Genomic DNA, 16755 nt, shown 5'->3' with positions numbered 1-16755 from the left:
CAAGATCACCGTCACGAATTCCGGAAAATAAGATTTGAAGCCGAAAACCCCGTGCAACTGCTTGGCGCGCAGGTAGGCTAGTGTTTTACAATTGGGTAGTTATAAATCTATGCTTACTACGTGATATATGTAAATCAATGGTAGGATTGTGTGTAGACATTTGTGCACCGAGTAAATTACATGAATAATCCGTAGAATTCAAAGTATGTAGGTTTATGCCTTGTGAGGAGGAATTGATGAGTTGTTAGAAAAACCTAGAATTGTTATTATAGATAGAATTGGGTCAAGAATGAGGACATGAAATCAAGAGTGGAACTAGATTTATGCATGTATGTTACATCCGATAATTGAAGTGATGAAATTGAGGAATTATGATGAATGGTGATTAAAACCTAATGCGAAATCCTAACGATGAACTAGGGCTGAGTATGGTCAATTTTTATATATGCGATAGGGATTGAGGAGTAATTACTAGGTGATGGTTGTGATTCTATGATTGTGTGATGTATGATTGTTCTTGCTTCATTATGATACGTGTATATGTATGAATGTTGCAATGTTGATCACATTTGTGGTAAATGAGATAATAATTGATGAATGCCTTAAAATCATGACTTAAATGTATGATCTTGATGATGTACTTGTGTTTGTGATATTGTGTGTGAATGGGATCGGATTGCCACGTTCCGGCATAACTAACTTGGATCGAATTGCCACATTCCGGTATAAATATGGAATCGGTGCCACGTTCCGACATAAATATGAGATCAATTTTCACGTTCCGGCATAACTATGGGATCAGATTGCCACATTCCAGCATGCTAACTGTTTGAGTTTGGGTTCCGTGAGAGGACCAATGATGTGCTATTAAATGTGAACTGCGTTGTTGATTTTTCATGTTGATAATATTGTATATGCTTGATATACGCTTGTGAGCATGGTGTTGTATTTGTTGTATAGGTTGTACTTAGTGGACATGTGTTATGACGATTTATAGTTGGTTGTTCGTGGGATGTAATGGCGAGAGTAGAGATAGTAAATGCGATGGAATATGTTTAGGTGGATTTCACCTTGGGGGGAAGAAGATTGGGTTAGTGTGAAGAAAGTTGAATTAATGTATTATGCGACTATGGTTGGGTAATGTGGCGAGGAAGCAAGGGCATAACGTGAGCGGTTAGTTGAATTGGCAATGATTGTACTTGGTATTTGTCTATGTGTTTTAGAATGGTTAAGCCATGATCAAGATTTCGGTGAGAGGGTTGAGTTATAAAGGGGGTTAGTAATCAGGGTGCTAGTGTATGTTAGAGGTGTTTCCAAGAGAGGGTAAAGGTGGAGAAGCGAGTGGTTATTCATGATCTTACTAGTGGTTTCTTATGGTTATGTGGTGGGGCGTCGGGGTTGACCAATGATGCCTACCAGTATGTGTGTTTGTACTGATACTACTCTTGCTATGTCTTTTTGACATAGTCTGGATGCAGGATTGGCGACGTTTCATTAGGTGAAGACGGAGAAAATCTCCAACAGCTTCTGTTCTTCCTTCCGCATGGTGGGAGCTGTGTCTTTTATTTTATTGTCCAGTTATACTCTTAGTAGCTCTTGTACCTATTTAGACTAGATCCATGGGAGTTGTTAAATTACTTTTCAAGTTGACTAAAAGTGTGCCTAAAGGCATTATTTTATAAAATCGTAGTGTTATGTTTATTTCTGTTTTCTTTAAAATTTTCGCATGTTTATTGGGATACGAAGGTTCTCCTACTTAGGTGTTAGAGTGGGTGCCCGCACGGCCCGGTGGGTTGGATGAAATGTGTGACCAATCTCATCTAAAATTTAAATTGTTAGAGAGAATACATTTTTACTATTTAATTGTATTTTCAACGGAATCAAATTATATTCTTAGTTGTAACACTAAATTGATTGCATTATGGATTAATTAAATTATCAAGATCAAGCTACTATTTAATTGTATTTTCAACGGAATCAAATTATATTCTTAGTTGTAACACTAAATTGATTGCATTATGGATTAATTAAATTATCAAGATCAAGCTAATGATAGTTGTGACTCTTAAATGAAAAATGTAATCCCTTGCAAACAAAGTATTAATTTATGTGCCCTTTCACTACTTGATTTGCAATACATTAAGAAGCTGGGAATTAATTTATTGTTTTTCTGTCTACTCAATATTCTCGTACGAGTTCATCCTGACTATACGAGATGAACCTTAGATAATTACAAATTAAAGATTTTTTTTATTTTTCTTGCTAATGAATATGATAAGATAATTACAAATTAAAGATCTTTTTTATTTTTCTTGCTAATGAATATGATAGGAGAGAAGCAACTTTTAGGTTTAGGAACATGAAAATCTACCAACTCTTTATTCTAGTCATTGATTAGTATTACTCTAAAACTTTCCAAGTGACTCAAATTTACTTTTTAATATTTTATTCTTTTTTGGCAATCATGTGAGAGCCAACCTATAATTGTTGTAATTAATTGTAGGTCGACTGTGGAACCACTTTTTTTGTGCAAAAAGCAATATTATAAGAACCCCAAATAGAAAATACATACTACAAAAACTGACAAATTAATAAACTAGTGAAAAAAAATGAAATTGTCAATGATGGATATATATAGTGGCACCATTGTTTAGTATATATTTTTTTTGGTAATATTTAATTTAATATTCTCAGTTACTCACACGTGAAGAGTTAGTTGAAATTGTGAAAAAATAAAAATCTACCGACAATTTAATGGGAACTAAAGTAATGGTCGCAAATAGGAAGAAGGTCAAATCCACAACACATTTTTCATGATACAATAATACTTTGTAATTTAATTTAATTCTTCGAATTATTATGTTAATAAGCAATAATGTCAGGTTAGATAATTCTTTTACGGGGTTTATCTAGTGTAATTTTTATTTTTTTTATGTGATTTGTATTGTCTTGTGTCCATCTGAAGAATAATGACGGTGAATTAATAAAAATGGTGCAACCGACAAATAGTATTGTTACGCTCTAAAACCACCATGACTTTAACTAAGCAATAGAACAAATTTATATATGACAACGATCAAATTTCTTAATTGTCAATTATAGATTTACTAGCAATGTATGGAGATATCACCACAAAATTGTTTTGCTAATTGTTACCAAAAAAAAAAAAGAGTTTAATGGAAGGGAAAATGGAAGAACGAATTACAAGATGGAAAATCAGACTTTTACGTCTAATAAAATGAAAATTCGAATAGTCAATCAATTATTAAGCTACTGACTTCAATATCTCAAATAATGTACTTCTTGATTTAATTATTTTTCAAATAAAACAAAAAACTTGTAAATTGACAAAAGGATAAGAGGGCCAGATTGACTGTCCAAACAAGATTTTATTTTTTACAAAATAAAGAGGCAAAGAGCATTTGTAAATTAATACTGATGTACGTAATTTTAAGGAATTTTTGTTATATCCTTTGTTTATTGTAACATATATACACACGTACCCCACATATACATATTTGTATCTTATTTTATGTTTCATAGAACTATGAAAATTCCGATAGGTAGGGCAAATCACATGCACTTCAACTAACATTATTTGGTCCCTCCACCATTTATTGGAAGACATTATTTTACTCCTATTTGGGTCTATTCCAAGAAAATTGGTACTTCTCACCTAATATTATCTACAAAATCCTAGTTCACATGGACCGTCAAAAAGAATGAAGATGATTTCATATGATCACTTATAAATTGAATTAAAAAAAAAATATGTGTAAAAATGAAAAATTCTGATAAAAATAACGTAATGTCTCTTGTAATAACATATAGAGATCTTGGATCAACTAATTATTTGGCCTTTACATTAAAGTAGTGCAGTAAGTTTCTGTGTCTGGACGAAATATATCAGGCGATCATGTCTAAGAAAATGAAATTTCTTGATTATTTACAAATTGAATAGAAGAAAATGAATATTTTAAATCCCGCATATATTAAAATGGAATCTCTTATTAAAAAAGATCTATAAAACTTAAAACAGAATTATATGACCTACCAAACCAATTCTCCTTATTATGTCCTCATAATTTGTGTTTTCTAATGCATTTCGACACTTTTAACTAATGCAACGATTGAAACTGAAATACAAAAATATAACATATATCTCAATTGAAATTGAAATACAAAAATATTGAAAGAATAAAGGCTAGCTTCAAGAGAACAACAACCATTCATTGCGAGAGAGATCCCAATTCCGAATATGTTGTTTTATGTCACTCGATGACTTGATTGGGACATTCTTGTTTTAATACGTGAAGATGGTGATGAATCGTTCTCATATATTGTCAGAATCTTTTCGATTGTTCTCTGGTTACGCTAGATTTTGATAAAAGAAAGGGGCCAGCGATACAAGAGCATTTTTCAAGCATAAAATCACGAAGCCGGCCCAAAAAGTGGGTGAAACTCGTCATTCTCCACTTGCAAGTCAAGCTTTTCAAGAGAATCTTTCAGGATGTTCTGATGATCCTAATCAGAGCCAACAAGCAGGTCGAGCTGACATAGGTGGGAATTTGAACCTATACACAATTTCTTTTTTCTTTTTTTATCTAAAACTCGCTTGTCAAGAGAATCTTTCAGGATGTTCTGATGATCCTAATCAGAGCCAACAAGCAGGTCGAGCTGACATAGGCGGGAATTTGAACCTATACACAATTTCTTTTTTCTTTTTTGATCTAAAACTCGCTTGTACCTCTCCATTTAATTAGTGTGATCCATAATAAGAATAGAATAAAAAAATTATAGAGCCGTCAATACGTGTTAGGCTGTGGTTGCTTGTGGGGAATAAACATATAGAAAGAGGCCACTTGGGATGAAAGTAGGTGTGGAATCACGTGATAAATAATGGGTGTAGACGACATCAGTGGCGGACCCAGGATTTTTGCTAAGGGGGTTCGAAGTATAAAGAAGAAGTTTAGGTGGTAATGCAAGTGCGCGGTGAGCGTAGTAGCCCCTCGGCATGCTCTTTGTACAAGAACCATAGATATTTCATTGGTTCATAAAAGTAAAGACTAAACTAATCAAAGATATCGAGAACAAAGTTGCATTGATAAGAATTTTAGTGGATCGACTGTATTACATAAGTTAATTCCTAAAACACATGAAAATTAAATGATGAAAAAGGGAGCGAGACGGGGAAGAAAAATATTTACCTTATCATGCTAAATTTAACTCACTTTATCATACCGTATTAAACATTTCTTTTTACTTTTATCATGCTCCATCGAGCATTCTTAAAATTTCTTGTGCTTTTTATACTTTTATTTTGTAATGTTTTACTTTATATTTCACTTTTTAAAAATTTTAAATTAATATCCATTCAATCAAATATTACTATGAAAATCGTCAAGATTCTCTAAAAGTGTGTAAGAATAGAGTTACTAATATTATAATGCATATTATTAATATAAATAAATATCATCGTCAATTTTTTTAGTTCATATAGTTCAATTTACTAGGTTAGTCATAATTTGTAAAAAAATAAATAAATAACGAATAAATCAAATAAGTTTAGTTTTCATCCCACTAAAATAGAATTAAAAATATAAAAGAAAATTCATGAATTCTATTAAATTAATATTTTTAAAAGGACGTTGACGATATTTAAGTTTCTTCATTCAATTACATCTAATTTACATTTTTTTTTAAAAATAAACTATATTTCTATCTCAATTTCAAGTTAAATATAATTCATCATTTTTAAAAAAAAGTTATTCAAACATATATGAAAAAAGAGTTACGTTGAAACTAAATGAATAATAGATATAAAAAGAATAAAAAATAAAAATAAAAAGAATGTGTCTAATAATTTTAAAAAAAAACAAATTAAAAAGAAGAAATGGAATAAAAGGAAAAAATAATGAAAAAGAAGAAGAAGGTCTAAGCCCAAAAGTTCCATTTTCCAAAGCTAATATTAAAAAAGGGAAAAAATGTTGCCATTGGGACTTGAACCCATGACATAGGGGCACTACATGAACCACTTATCCATTGAGCCAAGTCTGTCGTTTGTTTTCAAGGGGTTCATGTTAATATATATACACATAAAATCAGAATTTGACGTTATATATACAGTGTAATTTTTTGACGAGGGGTTCGGGTGAACCCCCTGGGCTCTACCTAGGTCCGCCCCTGGACGACATGGGTTGCGTCTGTTTAGTAGAGGGGCCGATCCCTTTACAAGGTTGCTCCTACTGTCCGACTCGCAACTAATAAATGAGCGGAATTACAATATTGACTGAATTTTTTTCATCGAAAAATTATGCTCATTTGAAATAAGTTTATCTTTGACCGTAAATTTTTCACAATGGTCTGATATACCTTTCAACATTACCATTTAAAGTTTATATATCCCTCGTTATGAAAGTGACTCATATATACCCCTACTGTTATACAGATGACTCACATATACCCTTTACCTCTAACGGAAGTGGAAAAAAATAATTTTAATTTAATTTTTAATTAATTTAAATATATATATAATCTCATATGGGTATATTTAATCTTCCTCAAACATATCTTTTTTAAAAACTTTTTTTGTTTCATTAATTTAGATTTATTATTTTGATAGTCAAATTTATTTATGTCTCACTAATATTCTTGTAAAATTTATTATAAATGACCCAAATATTTTTCAAATACCAATACTAAATTACAATATAGCCGAAAAATAGTTTTAAATTATAATATAGCTACACAAAAAATAGTTTAAATTTTTTCTTTTACACTAAGGAATGAAAGAAAAAAAATAAGAAACTCAAATAATGATAATCAAAGAAGTCAAAAAAAAATTAATGTATGAAAAGATTAAAATATATCTTGAACTTTGCTAGAAGGATCATATATATATATATACCCCTAAATGATTTATTTTTTTAAAATAAAAGTCAAAATTATAAATTTAAAACTAATTTTTTCACTTCCGTTAAATGAAGGGTATATGTGAGCTCAATTTGTAACGGTAGGGGTATATGAGAGACGTTTGTATAACATTAGGGTATATATGAGCCACTTTCATAACGATGTGCATATTAGCTCTAAATGGCAAAGTTGAGGGGTTTATCGGGCCCTTTTCCCTTTAATTATTTTGAATTGTCAATTATTGTGACTTGTAGTACTTTTTACGTACTTTACAAATATATAACTTTCATTTCAAAAAAATTGAAGATTCCACGCACAAATTTCTGATCAAACTTTAACTGTTTGACTCTCGAAAAATGAAAAGCGCCACATAAATTGAGACAAAGAAAGTATTATATAAAATTGACTTTTTGGAATGTAACAAATATTAAAAAAAGAATTTATGAAAATTTTAGTTTCGCAATTGATTATAGTATAGTTATTGCGTTTATTTCGCAATTGATTATGTTGAGAACCTCCATTAATGGGAGTGAAGAAAGCTTAGAGAGTATTTGTGAGAATGAATTACAGATTTGTTTCATTCAATCTGTATGAAGTGCTGAATATATACACAGATAATACAAAGAAAGTCTAACTAACTAAGATTCCTTTTCTAACTAACTTGTAACTAGCTCCTATAACTAACTATTCAAATACCTTCAATTAATTAGTTAAATTGTTTATTTACATAATCTCAACACTCCTCCTCAAGCTGAGAATTGGAAAATACATTTTTCATTCCAAGCTTGTCAATTAACAATTCATGTTGAGGCTTGCACAATCCTTTAGTGAGTATATTTGTTTGTTGCTCCTTAGTTCCTATGTGTTGAGTCTGAATGAGTCCCTCCATGATCTTCTCCCTTACAAAATGACAGTCTATATCAAAGTGTTTTGTTCTTTCATGGAAGATAGAATGTGCTGCTATTTGAATAGCAGTTTTACTATCACAAAACAACTGAACAGGCAGCTTAACTTCTACTCCCAACTATTTGAACAACCCTTTCAGCCAAACTATCTCAGCTACTGTGGTGGCCATACTCCTGAACTCTGCTTCTACAGAACTTCTTGACACTGTGTTTTGTTTCTTTGCTTTCCAAGACACCAAGGCACTTCCTAGCTTGACTATGTAACCAGTCACTGACTTTCTGGACTCTATACATGCACCCCAGTCTGAGTCACAGTAAGCCACAAGTTCAGGCACATTGTTGCTTGGCATGAACAGACCAAGACCTGTTGTACCTTTTATGTATCTCACCACTCTAAGTGTTGCTTCCATATGAGATGTCTTTGGTGAGTGCATGTATTGATTAAGTACCTGAACTACAAAGGCAATATCAGGCTTACTCATAATCAAGTACAATAACCTACCTATCAATCTTTGATATTTTCCATAATCATCAAGAGTTATATCTTCTGCATTTTTTCCTGTGCATTCATCAAACACAGTTGATGTCAACTTATGATTGAACTCTAAAGGAGTGGATGCAGGTTTACACCCTGCTAACCCAAGTTCAGATACAAGTCCAAGTGCATATGTTCTCTGATTCATAAGAATACCATCTGCATTTCTGGAAAATTCAATTCCAAGGAAATATTTCAACTCTCCAAGATCCTTCATTTTGAACCATGTTGCAAGTCCTTTCTAACTTATTGTATGAGAATTAAGTTGCTACCAGTGACCAAAAGATCATCCACATATACAAGTATGACAAGGAGTTCCTTCCCTACTCTCTTTGTAAACAATGAGTAGTCATAATGAGATTGCAGGAACCCCATATCAATCAGTGCTTCAGTAAGTTTTAGGTTCCATTGTCTAAGGGCTTGCTTTAGTCCATATAAGGACTTGTGAAGCTTGCAAACCATGTGTTTCTCCCCCTGGTTTGCAAAACCCTCAGGAATTTGCATGTAGACCTCCTCAGGAAAATCACCTTGTAGAGGCAGCAAGGGCAACTATAGACCATCTGAAAAATATACCATCCACAAGAGGCAGCAAGAGCAACTATAGACCTAACAGTAACCATTTTTACAACAGGAGAAAAGGTTTCAGTGAAGTCTAGGCCCTTTTGTTGACTATACCCTTTAGCAACAAGCCTTGCCTTGTATCTCTCAACTTCCCCTGAAGCCTTGTATTTAATCTTAAACACCCATTTACAACCAACAGCAACCTTAGCAGTAGGAAGAGAAACAATAGACCAAGTACCATTACTTTCAAGAGCAGTAATTTCATCATGCATAGCAGCCACCCAAAGAGGATCTCGACAAGCTTTTGAGTATGTATGAGGTTCAGAAGTTGCAGAATAAGCAGGAAGAGAGACTCTATAGGCAGGTGATAAAATTGAATAGGAAACATAAGTGGAAATAGGATATAGACAGGCAGTTTTGGCCTTGGGAGTAACATAGGTGTCTAACCAAACATGAGGTTTAGACTGCCTAGAGGACCTCCTAGGTGGAGCAACAGAAGGAACAACATTTTCAGAGGTAGTGGCTTCAGAAGGAACATCAATTCTAACAAGTGTGGGAGACTGAGAAGAAGAAGGTGAACTAAGAACAAACATCTCAGGAACTGAATCATCAGGAAGAGTAATAATAGGAAACAAAGGATCAGGATAGGACTTGAGATCTTTGAAAGGGAATATCTCTTTTTTGAACACAGTGTCTCTACTCACAAAGAAGGTTTTGGAGCTGAAATCATACAAAATATAACCCTTTTGAGTAGAAGAATAACCCATATGAATGGCAGGAATAGCTCTAGGAGCAAACTTATCAAGCCTTTTAGGATCAGTAGCATAACATAAAGAACCAAGAACTCTCAGATAACTAAGAGATGGAGCATGTCCAAATAACATCTCATATGAGGACTTGCTTTTGAGCAACATGGTAGGTAATCTATTAAGAATGTATACTGCTGTAGAAACACACATACCCCAAAATCTAATAGGAATACAAACCTGAAATCTTAAAGCTCTAGCCATGCCAAGTATGGATCTGTGTTTCCTCTCAACTACACCATTTGTTGAGGGGAATGAACATATGAACTTTGATGCAAAATCCCATGCTCTCTGAACAAAGCATCTACTTGAGAATTGAAAATTTCAGTTTCATTGTCTAATCTTATACACTTGATAGTGGTTCCAAATTGAGTCTTGACCATACAGAGAAAGTCTCTCAACAAAACAATAGAATCAGACTTAGTGTGCATTAAGAAAATCCAAGTATATCTGGATTTGTCATCTACCAATGTTAAGAAGTACCTCTTTCCATCATAATTAGGAACCCTATAGGGCCCCATACATCAACATGCACTATGTCAAAACAAGAATTAGATATAGACACACTTGTAGGAAATGGTAATCTTGTTTGCTTTGCAATAGGACAAACAGTACAATTATGGTCTTTCATAGGTACATTGTGTAAACACTTTATTCTACTGAGAACTGTAAGAGGGGAATGCCCAAGTCTCTTATGCCAAAGACAAGATAATGAACAGACAGAAGTAAGACTAATAGGAGAACTGATACATGAGTTCCTAGTAATATAGTCTTGTGAAGTACTTGGTTGTAGCTCTGTGTTGAGAAGATATAGACCTTGATCTTCCTTACCAATCCCCAGGACCCTCCCATTAAAGAGATCCTGAAAGATACAGAAGTCAGGAAAAAATAGTACTGCACACTTTAGTTGTTTAGTTAACTGAGAGACAGAGAGTAGATTATAATGAAAATCTGGTATAAAGAGAACACCATTCACTAGTTTATCCTTAAGAACTAGTGAATCTCCAACATGACTAATAGCCACCTGAGCACCAGTTGGCAAATTTACTTTCATATCACTCTTATCTCCAAGGTTGGTACACTATTTCATAAGACTAAAATTGTGAACCATATGGTTTGAAGCACCTGTATCTATAATCCAGTTGGAATGAACCACATCAAACATAAGAGCTGTAAGAGTACCTGAGGAGCTTGCAGTTGCAACATTAGCCATAGTACCTACTTCCTTGCTTTTTTCCTTTGCTCAACATTTGTATTATTTGATTGTATTGTTCATGTGTAAAGAGTGGTATGCCTTGTATACCTGCTGAGGAACTGTTAGTGGAGGTACCATAGGACTTAGCATTAGGACTTACAAAGGAATCATCATAGGCTCCATTTTCAGGAAGTTGGTGTCCTCCGGCAGCAGCACTGTTAGCATGAGAAAGAGGACCTCCTTTCTTCTTAGGATAGCCATGAAGCTTGTAGCAAGACTCATTTGTATGTCCCCTGTAATGACAGTAGTCACAATAGAGTTGTGATCTTCCCCCAGGCTTTGCATCACCATTATTTCTAGATCTATAACCACCATTGCCATTGGCACCATTACTGGGATAGTAAGCAGGTCCTGAACTAGGACCACCACTGTTATGATATCCACCATGACCAGACATTCTGCTACTCATAAGAGCAGTTTCAGAGGGAAATTCTGTAGATGAGGAACTACTACTAGCACCATTCATCCTCTAACTTTCAACATTAATAATCATAGCATAGGCTTGATTAACATTTGGTACAGGAATTTGCATTAAGACCTGACTCTTAGCATGAGCATAAGACTCATTTAGACCCATCAGAAATTGCCGTAACTTCTGAAATTGAAAATGTTCTGCATATTGTTTGGATTCAGGGCATGCACATGAGGGAGGTGGCATAAATGTTTCAAATTCATCCCAAAGTTCTCTCAGCCTGGAAAAATAATTGGATACAAAAGCAGTTCCCTGAGACAAAGTGACAATCTCTTTGTGAAGGTAAAATGCCCTATAAGCATTAACCTTATCAAACCTTTCACGAAGATCCTCCCAAATAATGTGTGCATCAGATCCATAGATCATAGTGCTAACTAGACTTTTAGACACAGTATTCATAATCCAACCTAGAACAATAGCATTGCATCTCTCCCATTGATCATGCATGGAGGAAGGATACATGCCCTTAGTATAAGTTTCTAACAGAAAACCTAGCTTATTTTTGCCAAGTAAAACAAGCTTCAAGAATTTGCTCCATAATGAGTAATTTTCAGAACCTAGAAGCTGAATTGAGATAAGAATAAAATCTTAAGTATCAGAAGGATGAATATGCAGAGGATGATTGTGATCAATTGAGACAGGAGCTTGAACTCCAGCAGGATCAGATGTATCATCCACAAGTGCCATGATCAATCCGATAATGAAAAAAAAAATCTCTGCAACGAGAAGACGAACACTCGATCTACAGTTGTAAGTGAAGTTGTAGGTGAGCAGAGAAGAAAAACTAGCAGATAATTGCAGCGAAATCACTGTGCTCTGATACCATGTTGAGAACCTCCATTAATGGGAGTGAAGAAAGCTTAGAGAGTATTTGTGAGAATGAATTACAGATTTGTTTCATTCAATCTGTATGAAGTGCTGAATATATACACATATAATACAAAGAAAGTCTAACTAACTAAGCTTCCTTTTCTAACTAACTTGTAACTAACTCCTATAACTAACTATTCAAATACCTTCAATTAATTAGTTAAATTGTTTATTTACATAATCTCAACAGATTATAGTACAAACAAGTGGTGATCTTGATTCTTGACTATAGTAGCATAGTGTAAAGGAAAAGATTTGATTGAGTTTTCTTTTCGTTTTTTGTTTTTGTTCCGTTTGAGGTTCGATACTCTTGTTTGATGATAAGATGGAATTGCTTGGATGATAAGCATTTTTCATTTTCAATCTTAAGATTGTAAGTTCGAGTCAACAAGAAAGCAAAATGTGGGATCCTAAGGGAGGGGTAAAAAAATAATACTCGTGTTTGATTAATTTAGAGTTGAGTTGAGAAATCTTATTTTCTTAGTAAAATGCTCCGTACGTACCAAAAGTGATTATATACCCATAATTCGATTTTGAAATTAAGGATGAAAGAGTATTTGTCTTCCTTGAAAGATAATATTCCCCCCTTCATTTTAATTGTTGAAAAATCAAGAGATAATTTATCACTTTGTATCTATTTTATTCGTGCTATTAAATATTAGTATTCATTTTTCAATATTTAGATGACTTATAATTAATAGAGGTGATATAGTAAAATTATCATTCTATCTATAATTGTTTCTTATAAGGTATGTGAATCAAATATGAATAAGTAAAGATGGATGGAGAAATAAATTTGATAACACTTCGACATTGTTTAAACTTGAAAGATTGTCCTTTTCCATTTTATATTTTATATATTTTTCTTGGAAGATCAATTTAAAAAAACAATTATATGTGTAAAAAGCACGGTCAATTGATAACTCGAAGTAGGAGCACTGAAATCATGAGTTTCTTTTTTCATTGAAAATAGGGCTGAAAGAACTACCATATGTGTAAAAACCACAGTCAAAGTCTTTACAGATTGGTACAGATATTGCTTTGAAGCAGAGGCGAATCTAGGATTTTTCGAACATGGGTGCACCAGGTAAAATGTATTGAAGTGAGAATTGATCCTTAATCCTCAAGGTCAAAAGCTCAACATTTAACAATGTGGACCATTTAGACTTTTTGTAGTACGGGTGCAAGAATATAATATTATACAAAATCTTAAAAAATATACATATAAAATATCTAATTTTACGAAAAAACCACGGGTGCGAGTGCCCTATTTTTTTAATGTAAATTCGCCACTGCTTTGAAGTCAGCTCACAATTTTGTCTTTCTTGATTCTTCAGTTTCGCGTGTCTGTGATAAAAAATTCATAACTCAAAGTAGGAGTATTGAAACCATGATTTTCTTTTTCCGTTGGAAAGCTTTATGGGGGTATTGCAAATGCAATATTTTTAAATTTCATTTATTCTTCCTAGCTACTTGATTTGAAGCTTTTGTAAAGTTTAATAGTACATTTTTTACTTTGTTATCAAACGTTCAAAGTTCAAAGTAGTTAACTAGTGTCCCATACAAATTTGAGACCACCGTTGCTTGAAAGTTGCTTGAAGTTAGAAGAATCTATAACAAAAATCTAAAAGCAACCTACTCTGTCCCGTCCTATTTCACAATAAATTTTCAAAATGTGCAACCTAACCTACTCCGTCCAAACTCATAAAAATTCAAATTTGTCTTGCTTTCATAGCTCTAAACCTGCCCCGCCCCGCCCCGCATCCGTTGCCATCAAGAAGATCAATCTTAGTGTTAAATGAGAGAAGAGTAGGATTTTCATTTATTATATAGTTAGGACGTACGTTGGTCTACCAAAGAGGCAGTAGTATATAATTGGAAAATGACGCCTTTTACCCTAGATTTTTAGCATTCAAAAGTTTGGATCATAAGAGAATGTATGAGGTAAATCCTCACCACCAAAAACTTTTAACATCATTTTATTTGGGGGTATTTGGTCATAAAAATAATAATATACATTTAGGGTTTAGCTATGAATATATATTAGAGTTATTTTTAATTCTTTTTAAGCAATATAGAGTGAAAATAGTCTTTTAGTGTTTTTCAAATTCTTGGAATTTGTGGAATTCAAATTAATTAAAGTTGAATCTAAGATTTTCTGTAATTTTATTGATAAAGATATTTTTCTTCCGAGTTCAATTTTGAAAAAAAAAGAAGAAGAAATTTATGGTCAAACACAATTGGCCTCTCTTAAGTTGGCCCCTTTTTAAAAAACAATTTCCCACCGTGTTCAAAAAATTTCATTTTGAGGTTTTTACTAATTTGAATTTGTGTTATAAAAAAATTATGAAAGGAGAAATATCTTTATTATTAATTTTTATTTTTATTTTTCATTCAATCCTGAGTGTCTGTTTGGATTGATTTTTTATTTTCAATTTATAAATTAAAAGTCATAAGTTAGGAATCAAAATTTATGACTTTTGACTTATTTTAAACATTTTAGCTTAAAATTAATTATTTATAAGCAAATTTTTAACTTACTCAAATGCTTAAAAATATTTAAAAACTGTTTCAACTTAAAAAAGCACTTACAATAAGTCAATCTAAACAAACATGGCTAGGTAAATTAAAAAAAAAAGAAGAGAAATCCAATCATTCAACTATAACACATTTAAATATTGAAATTTGAAGGATGACTTGTGAAAGATGATGAGTAGTGAGGTAAGAAAGCAAATTGCTATTTTGGCCTATGCACCTATTTTTATTGCTTATAATAAAAGTGTCCATTCAAGCAAATGTAAGATTCATGCATGCAAATTGCAAAGGTCAACATACAACATTAAAGGACAATCCATTCTCCATTTGAAGTATAATATAATTTTGTTGTTTTGTTTTACACTTATCAGATTTTTTTTAAAAAAGAAATTAAGAAGCCATTGTCATTCTCTTTTAAGGTTTGCTAAGCATACAATATAATATTGATAGGAAAATTGTATGAAATACCAAATTATCAATTCAAATTAAATGATATAGCCATAGTTTATTTTAATTGTAGCTCGCAGTAAACATTCCCTTTTTTGCTATCTGATTCGATATACAATTAGTCATTTTCGATATAAAATGTATTTGTGTTCGTATAAAGCGAGAGAAAAGTATATATACAAATACATATATTTTCGTCCTATACACTTATAATTATACAAATACAGATTTTATTATACAAATTACAATGTATAAATGAATTTATACAAAACTGAACAATTTGTATGAAATTGGATATTTGTAGCGAATTATACAAATCAAAAGCTCCATAGCAAACATAAAATTTGCTTTGCAACGCAATTATGTAAACTATAGCTATAATATACAAATATGATTTTTATGTTTGCTATATGTGAAAGTTGCTCATAATATAAGCCATAATAGGGTTCTCTTTTTCAAAAAAAGAAAATTTTGTTGAGAAAATGTTGATAACTTGATATGGAAATTTATGTAACGAACCATACGTGACAATTCACTCATACACAAGTTAATGTTGAGTATATAACAAGAGTTAATGGGAAATGGAGGGAAGATGAAAAGAGAGGAACTCTCTTATGCTTTAGTAAAAAGGCATTTATCCCTCATTGGTGTGGAAATAAAAATAGAAGGGTTTAAATAGAGAAACACTTCTATTAGTTGTTAAAAGGGTTGGAAAGAGGGAACCCCCTCGCACCCTCGTCGTCGCTCGCTCGGCTCGACTTCGAAAAATGATCGAGAGATTATTTTTGGGACAAAGTTTATTTTAGTTATTTAATTATTTATTTAATAAATTAAATTAAATTAAATGGCCAAAACGTTTCAATTATTTAGTTAATTAACCGAAACGTTCCGACCCGACTCGGATTCGCGCGACCCGTTTTATTTAAAACACTTTTTCGTTTTAATTTGAATTTTCCGCCGTTGGAGATGACTGCTCTGAAAGGTTGCAACTTTCAAGAACAACCATGACCGTTTGAAAGGTTGCAAACTTTCTGGAATGGTCGTGTGGTTTCTGAAAGGTTGCAACCTTTCGGAACCAGTGCATCTTGGCTATAAATACCACTAATTCTTCAGATTTTTTACTTACGAAAAATTCTAATTTCTTCTTCTCTTTCTTCTGCACAAATATTTTTCGTGTACTTTACTGTCATTGAGTGGTTCGCTGACACCAGAGTTTTGGGTATCAATACACTGGTGATTGAGATCATTCTATCCTGGGAGGACATATTCCAAATCCAACCTCGGATACTAGAGGGGAATAATTTCCTTAAGGGGACACTGTGCATTCAGTGGGCTTGATCTTCTTCCTATTCTGTTTTTCCAGATTCTGATACGTTTTTACATATTTTACTTTTGTTAATTAATTTCTGTTCTTCACTGGTTCATTGGAAACTTTGGTAACTTTGTGTTTCTGCAAT

The 16755-nt window shown here is 32.7% G+C and overlaps 1 protein-coding gene across 1 annotated transcript; it reads right to left on the bottom strand.

The window, feature by feature from the left end:
- Window positions 1-7936: 7936 nt before the first annotated feature.
- LOC107062578 (uncharacterized mitochondrial protein AtMg00810-like) lies at window positions 7937-8569 on the bottom strand. Its single transcript, XM_015313373.1, has one exon. It carries the CDS (start codon window positions 8567-8569, stop codon window positions 7937-7939), a length of 633 nt encoding a protein of 210 aa, XP_015168859.1.
- Window positions 8570-16755: the final 8186 nt, after the last annotated feature.

This window comes from Solanum tuberosum, unplaced genomic scaffold, assembly GCF_000226075.1.
Source record: "Solanum tuberosum cultivar DM 1-3 516 R44 unplaced genomic scaffold, SolTub_3.0 scf00234, whole genome shotgun sequence".
Classification (NCBI taxonomy): domain Eukaryota; kingdom Viridiplantae; phylum Streptophyta; class Magnoliopsida; order Solanales; family Solanaceae; genus Solanum; species Solanum tuberosum.
This window is presented reverse-complemented; position numbering and strand designations above follow the sequence as displayed.

What these genes read in the sequence shown, in the direction of transcription:
- LOC107062578 (XM_015313373.1), bottom strand. Translation starts at nt 8,569, where the DNA reads ATGAAGGATCTTGGAGAGTTGAAATATTTCCTTGGAATTGAATTTTCC.